This window comes from Macaca fascicularis, chromosome 13, assembly GCF_037993035.2.
Source record: "Macaca fascicularis isolate 582-1 chromosome 13, T2T-MFA8v1.1".
In the NCBI taxonomy this organism is placed as follows: Eukaryota; Metazoa; Chordata; class Mammalia; order Primates; family Cercopithecidae; genus Macaca; species Macaca fascicularis.
The window spans coordinates 112,232,469-112,247,225 of NC_088387.1; the positions used below are offsets into that span (position 1 = coordinate 112,232,469).

A 14,757-nucleotide genomic window follows, 5' to 3' on the forward strand; every position below is an offset into this window, starting at 1 on the left:
CACATTGGTGATGAGGAGGAAATGAGATAATGAATCCAAAAACACTTTGTAATCTGTACGGTACTATACAAAGATAAAAGGATAATGAAGTGTAGTTCCAACATTCCCAACAGTCCTTAAGCTTTTTTTTTTTTAGATGGAGTCTTGCTCTGTTGCCCAGGCTGAAGTACAGTGGCGTGATCTCATCTCACTGCAACCTCTGCCCCCAGGTTCAAGCAATTCTCCTGCCTCAGCCTCCTGAGTAGCTGGGACTACAGGCGCATGCTACCACGCCCGACTAATTTTTGTATTTTTAGTGGAGACGGGGTTTTCCCATGTTGGCCAGGCTGGTCTCGAACTCCTGACCTCAGGTGATCCACCTGCCTCAGCCTCCCAAAGTGCTGGGATTATAGGCATAAGCCACCGCGCCCAGCCCAGTCCTCAAGTTTTCTAACATTCCATCTTCCAAACCTCTAAGCCACCATGACACATTTTAAAAATGTAAATAAGTACTAATAAAAAGAAATGCATCATCTTCTAAGTACAATTTTAATTATTTCCCTCAACCATATACTCTGAATAAGAAATCATTTATAAATGTGGCCCAACATAATTTCAAAAACTCATCCTCAATCTAATTCACAAATCCCTTAACCTATGTGTAAGTACCCAAGACCACTCACATCCTTGGAATGTTGGCATTGCACGAGTGACAAAAATTAACCAAATTCTTTGGGACTTAGACTACATAGCAGGTTGAAATAGTAATTTTTAAAACATAAGCAAACTCATAAATGGTATTTGTTACTTACCTCTGTAACATTGTGGCAAGAAGTGCAATAATATTTGCCTTCATCAGTAAGGCCCCATGAGACAGCAGCACACTGACTGCAGCGTTCTTTAAACTCTTCCTATGGGAGAAGAGGACAGAAAAGGTGTTCCCATCAAGCCACATTCAATACATCGTACCTAAACCCTGCAGTTCTACTTAGTGTGTTCCTTGCAACTTTATAAACAAAAAATCATACACAATAGAAAATATATCAGAGAGATTATCTGCAAACAAGGAGAGGAGCGGTATGAAATCGAATTAAACTGCTGGAGAAAATTTATTGAAATATGCAATGTGAGAGGAAAAATAAAGAAAAGGAGGTAGTAGGGGTAAACTGGAACCAAAGATGAGTAAACAAAGCTCCTTGAAAATTCTGTGAGAAAGAAGATGACAAATAAGTATAGAGAAGACTTTAAAAATGCAAATACCATTTGGAACTCCTCCAGGACACTAAAAGCGCATACCACAGAGGAACTAGATTTGTACTGGTTTCCAGTTTCGATTTATCCACTGGGGAGCATAAAGAGTATCAACTCTGGGTGTACTAGGCTTTTTACTAAGTGCTGGGGATTCAATGGTGAGCAGAACAGACCAGACATGGTCCCTAGTCTGGGGATACACTAGCTAATGGTGAGTTACAATGATTAATTTCATCAGCCTAGCATCTACAGAAGTTAGCCAACCATCATTCAATAAACATTTTTTAAGCCCGTATTATAAGGCCGTACTGCTTCCGTATATACAGGCCTAATTCTCTGATTCCCAACTCTTTGGAGTTTGACTTGTTGTTAGCGTTGATCTAATTATCAAGTACCATTTAATACCATCAAAGTGTGTGCCATTTGCCATTTGGCCGGGTGCGGGGGCTCATCCCTGTAATCCCAGCACTTTGCAAAGGCTGAGGCAGGAAGATCGCCTGAGCCCAGGAGTTCAATACCAGTCTGGACAACATAGCGAGACCCCTGCCCCTACCAAAAAAAAAAAAAAAAAAAAATTAGCCGGGAGTGGTGGCGCACCTCTGCAGTACTAGCTAATTGGAAGGCTGAGGCGGGAGGATCTCTCGAGCCCAGGAGGTCGAGGCTGCAGTGAACCGTGATCGTGATGTGCCACTGCATTCCAGCCTGGGGGACAAAGTGAGACCTTGTCTCAAAAAGAAAAAAACAAAAATGTGCCATTTTACGTAGCACCTAAAACAAAAAAAAAGTGCATGCCAAATTAATTTTGGCAACTTGGTAAAGTGTTCAATGACCCCGTACTAACACTACGATAAATGACAGCTGGAAAATTGGGGGAGTTCCCAAACCCGAATTCAGAATCCCTGCAGGAGACAGCGGCGAGGATTCCCGGAGAGACCGACAGGGGTTACCCGGGGGCATCTCAGGTTCCAAACCCTGCTCCCCCTTCACCCACCCCAGCATTAAAGGGAACTTGTGGGTGGTCCAGTCTAGAGGATGAGCCCTGTGGGTGGCCACCCCACAAAACCCACAACTTCATCCTTAAACACAAACATCCATAACGACAAACCCCACACCCTCCCTCGCCCACAACCTCGCCGAGCCAGAAACTCCAGCCTCTTTACCAACGCCGCCCGCGCATGCGGCCGGCCAGCGCCCAGTCGTCACCCCGCCCCGCAGCCCTCCGCCCCGCCTTCCTCCAACCGGTGGCCGCCCCAACCCGAGGCGTTCTCCGCCGCTCCTCCTCAGCTTTTCTCCCCTCCGGCCCCGGCAGTAGGGGCCCGCCAGGCGCACCGCCTCCTTACCGCCTCCTCGAGGTCCATCGGGGCGCCGCGGAAGCTTCACAGCCGGGACCCGTTACCCGGGTAGCGAGCGCAGCTTCCGGGAGAGGCGGGAGAAGCCCTACGGCCGGAAACGCGAGATCCGAGCCGAGGATTCCGTGCGCCTGCGCGGCAGGGAACCAGCGCCCCCGGGAACCAGCGCGCCCGGGGGCGAGGCTCCGCGAAGTCCGCAGCCCCCTCGCGGACTATCTTCGTTTCCTACTCTTGAGAACCAAAACCAACCAATAAGAAAGTGGGCGACGCCTACTGCTGAGTGATTCGATCAAGCTCCGTTCCGAAGGTCATTCATTCCAAGGCCGGCTTGCTCGTCTGGCTGCTAGGGGCCGCGCAAGGCCGAGCTCGCGAGCGCGGTTTCTGTCCTCCGTGGGCTCCGCCCTCTGTGGGTTCTGCCCTCCGGGTCTCATCCCTCGCTGGCTTTTTTAAGGGGAAGCCTCGGGACTTGGAGGAAAGCTCACGGGCCGTGAGTTAGACCTAGGTTTCCAATCACGGCTCTCCTGCTTACTTGTGCCTCAGTTTCCTCCTCTGTAAGAATTAGATGTTATCTGTGAGCCCCTTATAATTGAGTCTCCGCCAGGCGTGGTGGTTCACGCCTGTAATCCTGGGGAGGCTGAGCTGGGAGGATTGCTTGAGGCCAGGAGTTGGGCAACAAAGCGAGACCCCTTCTCTAAATAAGTAAATAACTGAATAAATAAATGCATGAGTGAATATAATTGAGTCTCAGTAACTGCTCAATAAATTTAGCTCTTATTGTTTCTTCATTTAACACATTCATTCCTTGTTTTATTTATTAAACAGGAACTGGTTTCGGTCCGGGGGATTCAGCAGTAAACAAAAGTCCTTGCCTTCGTGGAGATTCCATTCTGATGGGGAGAGACAAAAATAAATGAGGAAAATATGTGGTATGTTAAATGGTGGTGAGTGCCAAGGAGAAAAAGAGGAGAGTGGTTTCAGTCTGAAATGGGATGTTCAAGAAAGATCTTTTGATATAATCATATATCTCAAGAAGTTAGAAAAAAGGTTAAACTGAAAAATAATGGGATGAAGGAAATGTTTAAAAAAGAGAAAGCAAGCTTCGATAGAGAGGCTCCACAGAGGCTGTGGTGGCTGGTGCCTGTAATCCCATCACTTTGGGAGGTGAAGGCCAGAGGATTGCTGGAGGGCAGGAGTTGGAGACCAGCCTGCCCAACATATTGAGTCCTCATCTCTATAGGCTGGAGTTCAATGGCACCAACTCAGCTCACTGCAACCTCCACCTCCCAGGTTCAAGCAATTCTCTTTTCTGCCTCAGCATCCCAAGTACCTGGGATTACAGGCACGTGCCACCACGCCCAGCTAATTTTTGTATTTTTAGTAGAGACGGGGTTTCACCATGTTGTCCAGGCTGATATCGAACTCCTCACCTCAAGTGATCTGCCCGCCTCGGCCTTCCGAAGTGCTAGGATTACAGGCGTGAGCCACCGCGCCCAGCTTAAAAGATATTTTTTAAGAAAAGAGTCTCGACAAACTAACATTAACTCTTTGAAAAGACTAATACATTCGATAAACTCTGGAAAGATTGATCGAAAAGAAAAGAAGAGCCCAGCTTGGTGGTGCACACCTGCAGTCCTAGCTACTTGGGAGGATGAGACAGGAGGTTTGCTTGAGCCCAGGAGCTCAAGGCTGCCGTGAGCTATAATCAGGCCACTGTGCTTCAGTCTGAGCAATGGAGCAAAGAAAATCAAAGTAACTGATAACGGTGGCATCACTAACCAATATGTAGGGGCATCACTACAAATACCACAGACATTAAAAAGATCATAAGGGGATATTCTGAACAACTCTAGGCCAATAAATGTGAAAATTCAACCAATTTTTTTTTTTTTTTAAAGACAGAGTCTCGCTCATTTGCCCAGGCTGGAGTGCAGTGGTGCAGTCTCAGCTCACTGCAACCTCTGCTTCCCGGATTCAAGCAATTCTCCTGCCTCAGCCTCCTGAATAGCTGGGACTACAGGCACCTGCCACCATGCCTGGCTAATTTTTGTATTTTTAGTAGAGATGGAGTTTCACCATACTGGCCAGGCTGATCTCGAACTCCTGACCTTGTGATCTGCCCACCTCGGCCTCCCAAAGTACTGGCAGGCATGAGCCACCACGCCTGGCCAAATTCTACCAAATTTTTAAGAAAGAAATAGGCCAGTCATGGTGGCTCGTGCCTGTAATCTAGAACTTTAGGAGGCTGGGGCAGGAGAACATTTGAGGCCAGGAGTTCGAGACCAACCTGACCAACATGACAAAACCTCATCTGTATTAAAAGTACAAAAATTATCCGGGCGTGGTGTTGCATGCCTGTAATCCCAGCTACTTGGGAGGCTGAGGCACAAGAATTGCTTGAACCTGGGAGGCGGAGGTTGCAGTGGGCCAAGATCGTGCCATTGCACTCCAGCCTGGTTGACAGAGTGAGACTCTGTCTCAATAATAATAATAATTGTAAAAAGAAAGAAAGAACACCCATCTTATACAGATGCTTCCAAATAATGAAAAAAGAGGAGCATTTACCAACACATTTTAGGAGACAAGCATGACGTTGACACCAAAACTTGACAAGGATATTTCAAGAAAAGTCAAAATTAAAGATCAATTCCTCTTATAAACATACATGCAAAAGTTCCAAACAAAACATCAGTAAATTGAATGTACATCCTGTTGTATTCAGCAATATATAAATAGGATAATAAATCATAGCCAAGTTAGGTTTATTCTAGGAATGCAAGGTTAGTTTAACATCAAGCCTGTAATCTCAGCATTTTGGGAGGCCATGGTGGACAGAACACTTAAGCCCAGGAGTTTGAGATCAGCCTGGGCAATATAATGAGACCTCATTTCTGCAAAAAATTAAAAAAATTAGCTGGGTGTGGTGGCACAGTCCCATACTCTCAGGTACTAGGGAGACTGAGGTGGGAGGATCGGTTAAGGCTGCAGTGAGCTGTGGTCATGCCACTGCATTCTAGCCTAGGTGACAAAGCAAGACCTTTTCTCAAAATTAAAAAATGTTAAAAGAAAAAGTAGAGAAAAAAGAATAAAGATTTAAAAAATAAATAAAAGAGAAAAAATAAATCATACAGTAATCGAGGCTGGAGTGCAGTGGCAAGATCTTGGCTCACTGCAACCTCCGCTCCTGGATTCATGCCATTCTCCTGCCTCAGCTTCCCAAGTAGCTGGGACTACAGGCGCCCGCCACCATGCCTGGCTAACTTTTTTTGTATTTTTAGTAGAGATGGGGTTTCACCGTGTTAGCCAGGATGGTCTCAATCTCCTGACCTCATGATCTGCCCGCCTCGGCCTCCCAAAGTGCTGAGATTACAGGTGTGAGCCACCGCGCCTGGCCATATACGCTCTTAGTTATTTTTAAAAGCACAAGTAAATTATTATTGACTATAGTCGCCCTGTTGTGCTAGCAAATACTAGGTCTTATTCATTCTTTCTATTACTTTTGTATTCATTAACCATCCCCACCTCCCTCTTCACCATTCCCTGCCCCTGACCAACTACCTGGCCCAGCCTCTTGATAACCAATCTTCTACTCTCTATCTCCATAAAGTGAATTGTTTTGATTTTTAGATCCCACAAATAAGTGAGAACATGTGACGTTTGTCTTTCTGTGCCTGGCTTACTTCACTTAACATAATGACTTCCAGTTCCATTCATGTTATTACAAATGACAGGATTTCACTCTTTTGCATGGCTGAATAGTACTCCATTGTGAATATGTACCACACTTTCTTTATCCATTCATCTTGTGACAGACACTTAGGTGGCTTCTGAACCTTGGCTATTGTAAACAGTGCTGCAATAAACATGGGAGTGCAGGTATCTCTTCAATATATTGATTTCCTTTCCTTTGAGTATATATCCAGCAGTGGGATTGCTGGATCATATGGTAACTCTATTTTTAGTTTTTTGAGGAACCTCCAAACTGTTCTCCCTAATGCTTGTACTAATTTGCATCCCCACCAACAGTGTTTGAGGGTTCTGATTTCTCTACATCCTCACCAGTGTTTGTTATTGCCTGTCTTTTGGATATAAACTATTTTAACTGGGATGAGATTGTAGGGTTTTGTTGTTGTTGTTGTTGTTGTTTGTTTGTTTTGAAACAGAGTCTTGCTCTTGCCCAGGCTGGAGCGCAGTGACACAATCTCAGCTCACTACAACCTCCGCCCCCCAGGTTCAAGCGATTCTCATGCCTCAGCCTCCCGAGTAGCTGGGACTATAGGCACGTGCCACCACACCCAGCTAATTTTTGTATTTTTTTAGTAGAGACGGGGTTTCACCATGTTGGCCAAGATGGTCTCTATCTCTTGACCTCGTGATTCACCTGCCTCGGCCTACCAAAGTGCTGAGATTACAGGTGTGAGCCACCATGCCCAGCCGAGATTGTAGTTTTGATTTTCATTTCTCTGATGATCGATGATGTTGAGCACCTTTTCATATACCTGTTTGCCATTTGTATGTCTTCTTTTGAGAAATGTCTATTAAAATATTTTGCTGATTTCTTTATTGGATTATTAGAATTTTTTTCCTGTAGACTTGTTTGAGCTCCTTATATATTCTGGCTAATAATCACTTGTCAGATGGATAGCTAGCAAATATTTTCTCCCATTCTGCGGGTTGTCTCTTCACTTTGTTGATTGTTTCCTCTGCTGTGCAGAAGCTTTTTAATTTGATGTGATCTAATTTGTCCATTTTTGCTTTGGTTGCCTGTGCTTGTGGGGTATTAATCAAGAAATTTTTGCCCAGACCAATGTCCTGGAGAATTTCCCCAATGTTTTCTTTTAGTAGTTTCATATTTTGAGGTCTTAGATTTAAGTCTTTAATCCATTTCAATTTGATTTTTGTATGTGGTGAGATATAGAGGTCTAGTTTTGTATTTTGCTTATGGATATTTAGTTTTCCCAGCACCATTTATTGAAGAGACTCTTTTCCTCAGTGTATGTTCTTGGCCCCTTTGTCAAAAATTAGTTTACTGTAAGTGTGTGGATTTGTTTCTGTGTTCTCTATTCTGTTCTGTTGGGCTATGTGTCTGTTTTTATGCTAATAGCATACTATTTTGATTACTATAGCTCTGAGTATAATTTGAAGTCAGTTAATGTGATACCTCCAGCTTTGTTCTTTTTGCTTAGGATAACTTTGGCATTCGGGGTCTTTTGTGGTTCCACATAAATTTTACGGCAGTTATTTGCCTTTCTGTGAAGAATGTCATCGGTATTTTGATAGGGAATCCATTGAATCTGTAGATTGCTTTGGGTAGTATGGACATTTTAACAACATTGATTATTCCAATCCATGGACATAGAATATCTCTCCATTTTTTGGTGTCCTCTTCAATTCCTTTCATCACTGTTTTGTAGTTTACATTATAGAGATCTTTTACTTCTTTGGTTAATTCCTAGGTATTTCATTTTCTTTGGCTATTGTAAATGGGATTAGTTTTTTAATTTCTTTTTCAGATTGTTCACTGTTCACACCAATTATTTCTGAAAACCAATAAATGACTTAGAGTATTAGGCTGATTTGATGCATGCTCTGTGTTATATTAATATCATTTTTTAAGCTTTTTTTTTTTTTTTTTTGAGATGGAGTCTCACTCTGTCGCCCATGCTAGAGTGCAGTGGCACAATCTCGGCTTGCTGCAACCTCTGCCTCCTGAGTTCCAACGATTCTTCTGCCTCAGCCTCCCAAGTAGCTGGGATTACAGGTTTGTGCCACCATGCCCAGTTAATTTTTGTATTTTTGGTAGAGATGGGGTTTCCCCATGTTGGCCAGGCTGGCCTTGATCTCCTGACCTCAAGTGATCCTCCCACCTCGGCTTCCCACGGTGCTGGGATTACAGGTGTGAGCCACCACACCCAGCCAGCAGTTTTATTATATAGATAAATATAGTTTGGTTCATTTGGAAAATAGAAGATAATATATTTAAAATGTTTGATTTATATAGAAACTTATATATGACTATGCATTCCTCTACCAGATGTTAAATATGGGTATTTTGAATATTCTGTCTGGGACCATGGTTAGGTATTTTGATCTAATTCTAAGTCAGTGGAGAAGTCATTGAAGGATTTTGAACAGAGGAATGATGCAGTCTGATTTATGCCTTGAAGTCTTACTCAGGCTGACTATAAAGGATAAGGGCACAATGGAGATGACTAATTGGGAGGCTATACCAGGAATCCAGCCTAAAGATGTATGTGGTGCCTGGTGTAGGGCACTAGAGAAGGGCAATGAGAAACAGGTGTGTTTTGAAGGTGGAGCCAACAATGGACTGGATGTAGTTGTGAGCAAAAGAGAGGAATCAAGGATGCCATACTGTAGTGAGTGGAGGAGACTACGAGATGATTGTGAGCAGATGTTGGGGTGAAAACTCAAGATTTGGGACAAAATTTGACATGTCTATCGGTAATACAAGAGAAAATATTGAGGAGGAAGTCAACACATGAGTTTGGAATTCCAAGGAGATATTCTGGCTGGAGATATGAATTTGGAAGTCATCAGTGTCTATGGGGGCTATAAAGCCATGGACAAAGTGAAGACACCTAGGAAGTGAGGGTAGATGGCAGGTGGGAGAGGAGAGCCCAGGGCTAAGTCGCAGGACACCATAGCATTAGAAGTCAGGGACAGCAGAAACATCCAGCAAAGATGATGGAGAAGGAGGAGAACCAGAGGAGTGTGGTGACCGTAAGCTACATGAAGCAAGTTTCAAGAAGAAAGAAATGTCAAATGCTATTAAGAGTTTGAGTGAGTTCAGCATAGGACTTAGCAAGATACACAGCATTGACACGGTGATTTCAGGAAAGTGATAAGGATGAAAGTTTAATTGGAGCAGGTTTAAGGCAGAATGAGAGGAGGGAAAGGGGACACAAGTGGTGACAACTCCCTGAAAGGGGGAGCAAGACTTGGGCAAGAGCTGAAGGGAGTTGAAGAGAATTTGAAGGACTGCAGCATTTTGTATGCTAATGGAAATCAAGCGTGGGTTACATAGGAGAGAGGCAGAATTACAGGAGTGAGCCCTTGAGTGGTGAGAGGGACAGATCTGGCTCTGATGAGACCACCCCAGGGGCTGCTTTATTCTTATGTGACCAGGTCATGGGAATTCAAGGAATGTGGCCACAACTCAACTGGGCTGCAGCCCTGATATTCAGGGTGTGGCCCCATTGGAGCTGGTCCCACCGCCTCCTCCTCACCCCCTGATACTGCCAACATCCCAGGGCTTAGAACTCAGAACAAGTCAGCTAAAAGTTTAGCTAAAGAGGTGTGGCAATCGCTAAATACTACCTTGAGGCAACAGAGGAGGGTCTCTGGACTCAAGAGAGTAGTAGATTTAAGTCCTGGCCCTGCTACTTCCCTGCTAGCTATATGGCCTGGACGAATCACTTCAATGAGTCTCAGTTTTCTCATCTGCAGTCTGGGAGTGATAACTTTATCAGACCACCTTATGGGGCTTGAAGGCACGAATGGGATGATGGATATACAAGGACTTTGTCAAAACTTTGTACACGGAAAAGTGAGGTACGAATACCATAAATTGTCATTAAGCTTATTTTACCATATCGTCCCCCATTCATCCCACAAAACAGCTTTGTGGAGGAGGCATTTCTGAAGACAAATTCCTGTGCCACTCTATTGTGGGCTGAATTTTCACTAGACTTTAAGTTTTTGAAAGCTAAAGAGCAACTCTTGGCTCATTGCAAGGGCGTCCCAATTTCCTCACTGACATAAGTGTATATCACGTCAAGATCATCAGTCAAAAGGGAGGGGTAGACATATGATTATCTTCAAAGCTTTCTGGGAGCCTATTAAATGCTAATCACAAGACACAGGCATGATCCAGAAGGCAAACATCATCCTTGCTGCTTCTCATCCACCCTCCATGTTCCTGCTAGAGAGAAGAGAGTATCCAGCACTTGCCCTCTGAATGGCTCCTCCAGGAGCTCCAAGGCCTGCTGGTAGCCTGGTCTGCCCATAACTAAAACTGCAACCACCTGCAGGTTGCATAGCCCTGAGGAAGGCTAAGGAGTGGGTATTTGCTAGGCACAGACTCTGTCAGGCATTGTACCAGGCCCATTACCCAAATGATCTCTTAACTGTTGTCATTAAACAGTAAAGGAAACTGAGGCTCAGGAGGTGTAATCAGGTCACCCAACCAGCAAGAGGCCAAGAGGGAACTTAACTCCATTCTGCCTGTTCCAAAGAGCCTACTTTTTCTGCTAACAGACCAAGTGCTTAATAAAGGTTTCTTTAGTGAATGAATGGATGAATGAATAAAGTACTCTGGATGCAAAATCACTTTGTCATAGGAGCTCAATAGCCAGAAGGCACAGCACCAGTTAAACAGAAGCAAAACAACCTTCTAAGAGTGTGGCTTAAATAACTCAAGAGTTTCCCAAACTCATGAGCGATAAGATCTCAGGCAAGTTGCAGAACCTGTTGGGGACTGGTTTATCCATTTATAGGCTTGGGGCAAACCGGTCTTGCTCCTCCCTCCCTTCCAGGAAGCAGGGTAACAGAGCCACAGAAGTTCTGTCTCTGGCCATGAGCGTTAAGATCTTTGAAAGGTGACTTCTGGCTTGTGACTGTCCCGTGGCCAGGACTGGCTACCTAATTTGTGGGAACCAACACAAGATGAAAATATGTAGCCCGTTGCTCAAAAGTTAGTAAGAATTTCAAGACAGTGAGAGCGGAAGATTAAACCAAGCACGAGGCCCTCCTGAATACGAGGTCCTGGGACTCTGTAGCCTTTACAAAACCCATGGAGCCAGCTCTGCTCAAGGATCCATTGATTCTGGAGAAAGGTAGAAGAAATCCAGAAAAGGAGGCTGGCGGCACATTTTGGGAACACCAAAAATATGACAAACAAATAAAATACCCATGGAGACCAGGTCTGGTTTCCTGAAGCATGCAATTTCAGAATAGAAAGAGTTCCTGAAATTTGGCTGGGTGCAGTGGCTCTCGCCTATAATCCCAACAATTTAGTAGGCTGAGATGGGAAGATTGCTTGAGCCAGGAGTTCAAGACCAGCCTGGAAAGCATAGTGAGACCCCCTCCCTCATCTCTAAAAAATAAAATAAAATAAAATGTATCGGCCAGGCCTGGTGGCTCACACCTGTAATCCCAGTGCTTTGGGAGGCTGAGGCAGGCGGATAACTTGAGGCTAGGAGTTGGAGACCAGCCTGGCCAACATGGCAAAACCCCATCTCTACTAAAAACACAAAAATTAGCCAGGTGTGGTGGCAGGCACCTGTAGTCCCACCTACTCAGGAGGCTGAGGCAGGAGAATTGCTTCAACCTGGGGGCGGAGGTTGCAGTGAGATGAGATCTTGCCATTGCACTCCAGCCTGGGTGACAGAGTGAGATTCCGTGTCAAAAAATAACAATAGTAAAATAAAATAAAATAAAATTTATCTATAGACATACCTCGTTGTATTGTGCTTCACTTTATTGAACTTCAGAGATACTACATTAAAAAAAACAAAACTCGAAGGTTTGTGGCGACCGTGCTGAGCAGGTTTTCCAGCGCCGCGTTCCTGATAACACGTGCTCGCTCCGTGTCTGTGTCACATGTTAATAATTCTCACACTATTTCAGCCATTTCCATTGTTATTATATCTGTTATGGTGATCAGTGATCTTTGATGTCACTGCTGTAACTTTTGAGGGTGCCACAAACCCCACCCATGTAAGATGGCAAACGTCATGGATAAATGTGATGCATGTTCTGACAGCTCCACCAGCCGGCTATTCCCTTATGTCTCTCCCTCTCCTCAGGCCTCCCTATCTCTTGAGACACAAGAATATTGAAATTAAGCCAATTAATAACCCTACAATGGCCTTTAAGTGTTCAAGTGAAAGGAAGAGTTGCAGGTCTCTCATTTTAAATAAAAATCTAGGGCTGACGCCACCTCCAGAACATAAAATCTCACACCTGTAATCCCAGCACTTTGGGAGATGGAGGTGGGTGGATCACAGAAGTTTGAGACCAGCCTGGCCAACGTGGTGAAACCCCATCTCTAATAAAAATACAAAAATTAGCTGCGCGTGGTGGCACAAACCTGTAATCCCAGCTACTTGGGAGGCTGAGGCAGGAGAATTGCTTGAATCCGGGAGGCAGAGGTGGCATTGAGCTGAGATTGCACCACTGCACTCCAGCCTGGGCAACAGAGCAAGACCCCGCCTCAGGAAAAAAAATTAAATTAAAAAATAAATAAAATAAAAAGCTAGAAATGATCAAGCTTAGTGAGAAGGGCATGTTGAAAGCTGAGCTAACCCAAAAGCTAGCCCTCTTGCATCAAACACAGAAGTTATGAATGCAAAGAGAAAGTTCTTGAAGGAAATTGAAAGTACTACTTCAGTGAACACACAAATTTTAAGAAAACAAAACAGTTTTATTGCTGATGTGGAGAAAACTTTTGGTGGTCTGGATAGATCGGAGCAGCCACAACATTCCCTTAAACTAAAGTCTCATCCAGAGCAGGGCTTTAACTCTCAGTTTTATGAAGGCTGAGAGAGGTGAGGAAGCTGCAGAAGAAAAGCCTGAAGCTAGCAGAGGTTGGTTTATGAGGTTGAAAGAAAGAAGTCACCTCCAGAACATAAAGTACAAAGAGAAGCAGCAAGTGCTGGTGGAGAAGCTGCAGCAAGTCGTCTAGAAGATCCAGCTAAGATCATGGATGAAGGTGGCTACACGAAACAACAGTTTTTCTATGTTGATCAGGCATGGTGGCGCACGCCTATAATCCCAGCACTTTGGGAGGTCAAGGCAAGTGGATCGTTTGAGGTCAGGAGTTTGAGATGAGCCTGGCCAACAGGGTGAAACCTCATCTCTACCACACACACACACAAAATTAGCTGGGCGTGGTGGTGAGTACCTATAGTCCCAGCTACTTGGGAGGCTGAGGTGGGAGAATCGCTCGAATCTGGGAGGTGGAGTTTGCAGTGAGCCGAGATCACACCACTGCACTCCAGCCAGGTGACAGAGTGAGACCTGTCTCAAAAACAAAAACAAAACAGCAGCAGATTTTCTATGTAGATGAAACAGCCTTATATTGGAAGAAGATGCCATCTCTGACTCTCATAGTTAAAGAGAAGTCAATGTCTGGTTTTAAAGCTTCAATGGACAGACTGTCTCTCTTGTTATAGGCTAAGACAAGCTGGTGACTTTAAGTTGAAGCCAATGTTCATTTGCTATTTTGAAAATCCCAGGGTCCTTAAGAATTAGGCTTAATCTATTCTGCCCGGGCTGTCTAAATGGAACGACCAAGCCTGGATGACAGCACCTTTGTTTATGCCATGATTTACTGAATATTTAAGGCCTATTGTTGAGATCTACTGCTCAGGAAAAAAAAAAAAAAAAAAAAAAGATGTCTTTCAAACAATAACTGCTCATTGACAATGCAGCACCTGGTCACCTGAGAGCTCTGATGGAGATGTACAAGATTAGTGCTGTTTTCCTACCTATTAATACAACATCCATTCTGCAGCCCATGGATCAAGGAGTAATTTCAAATTTCAAGTCTTATTATTTAAGAAATTCACTCTGTAAAGCTATAGCTGCCATAGATAGTGATTCCTCTGATGGATCTGGGCAAAGTAAATGGAAAACTTGCTGGAAGGGTGTCACCATTCTAAATGCCATTAAGAACATTTGTGATTCATGGGAGGAGGACAAAACATCCATTTTAACAGGAGTTTGGAAGAAACTGATTCCTCCTCCCATGGATGACTTTGAGGGGTTCAAGACTCAGCGACTCAGTGGAGGAAGTAACTGCAGATGTGATGGCAACAACAAGAGAACTAGAATTAGAAGTGGAGCCTGCAGATGTGACTGATTTGCTGTAATCTCATGGTAAATGGATGAGGCGTTGCTTCTTATGGATGAGCAGAGAAAGTGGTTTCTTGAGATGGAGCCTGCTCCTAGTGAAGGTGCCGTGAACATTGTTGAAATGACAACAAAGGATTTGGAATATTCCGTAAGCTTAGTTGATAAAGCAGTGGCAGGGTTTGAGAGGAGTGACTCTAAATTCGAAAGCGTTCTACTGTGGGTAAAATGCTACCAAACGGCATGGCATATACAGGGAAATCTTTCATGAAAGGAAGCACCAGTCAATGCAGCAAGCTTCATTGTT

The 14,757-nt window shown here is 44.3% G+C and overlaps 1 protein-coding gene and 1 long non-coding RNA gene across 17 annotated transcripts in view; one reads left to right on the forward strand and one right to left on the reverse strand.

The window, feature by feature from the left end:
• The window catches only part of TAF1B (TATA-box binding protein associated factor, RNA polymerase I subunit B), an 83,765-nt gene extending 81,070 nt beyond the window's left edge, over positions 1–2,695 (reverse strand). For 3 of the 6 annotated variants that reach the window (XM_045369814.2, XM_065527440.2, XM_074012375.1), the window contains exons 1-2: positions 2,571–2,695; positions 792–890 (exon numbers count right to left, since the gene is read on the reverse strand). In XM_045369814.2, the coding sequence (XP_045225749.2) occupies positions 792–890; positions 2,571–2,588 (117 nt within the window). In that variant the 5' untranslated portion in view covers positions 2,589–2,695. Of the gene's footprint in view, positions 1–791; positions 891–2,359 lie in introns of all 6 variants that reach the window. The other 3 variants (XM_065527441.2, XM_065527442.2, XM_074012376.1) reach the window with 3 other exon arrangements.
• Positions 2,459–14,757, forward strand: part of LOC107127174 (uncharacterized) — a 37,685-nt gene continuing 25,386 nt past the window's right edge. For 6 of the 11 annotated variants that reach the window (XR_001484660.4, XR_012422689.1, XR_010580587.2 and 3 more), the window contains exons 1-2: positions 2,459–2,886; positions 3,402–3,505. This is a non-coding gene — a long non-coding RNA (uncharacterized lncRNA). Of the gene's footprint in view, positions 2,887–3,401; positions 3,506–8,215; positions 8,338–14,757 lie in introns of all 11 variants that reach the window. The other 5 variants (XR_010580586.2, XR_012422688.1, XR_012422687.1 and 2 more) reach the window with 1 other exon arrangement.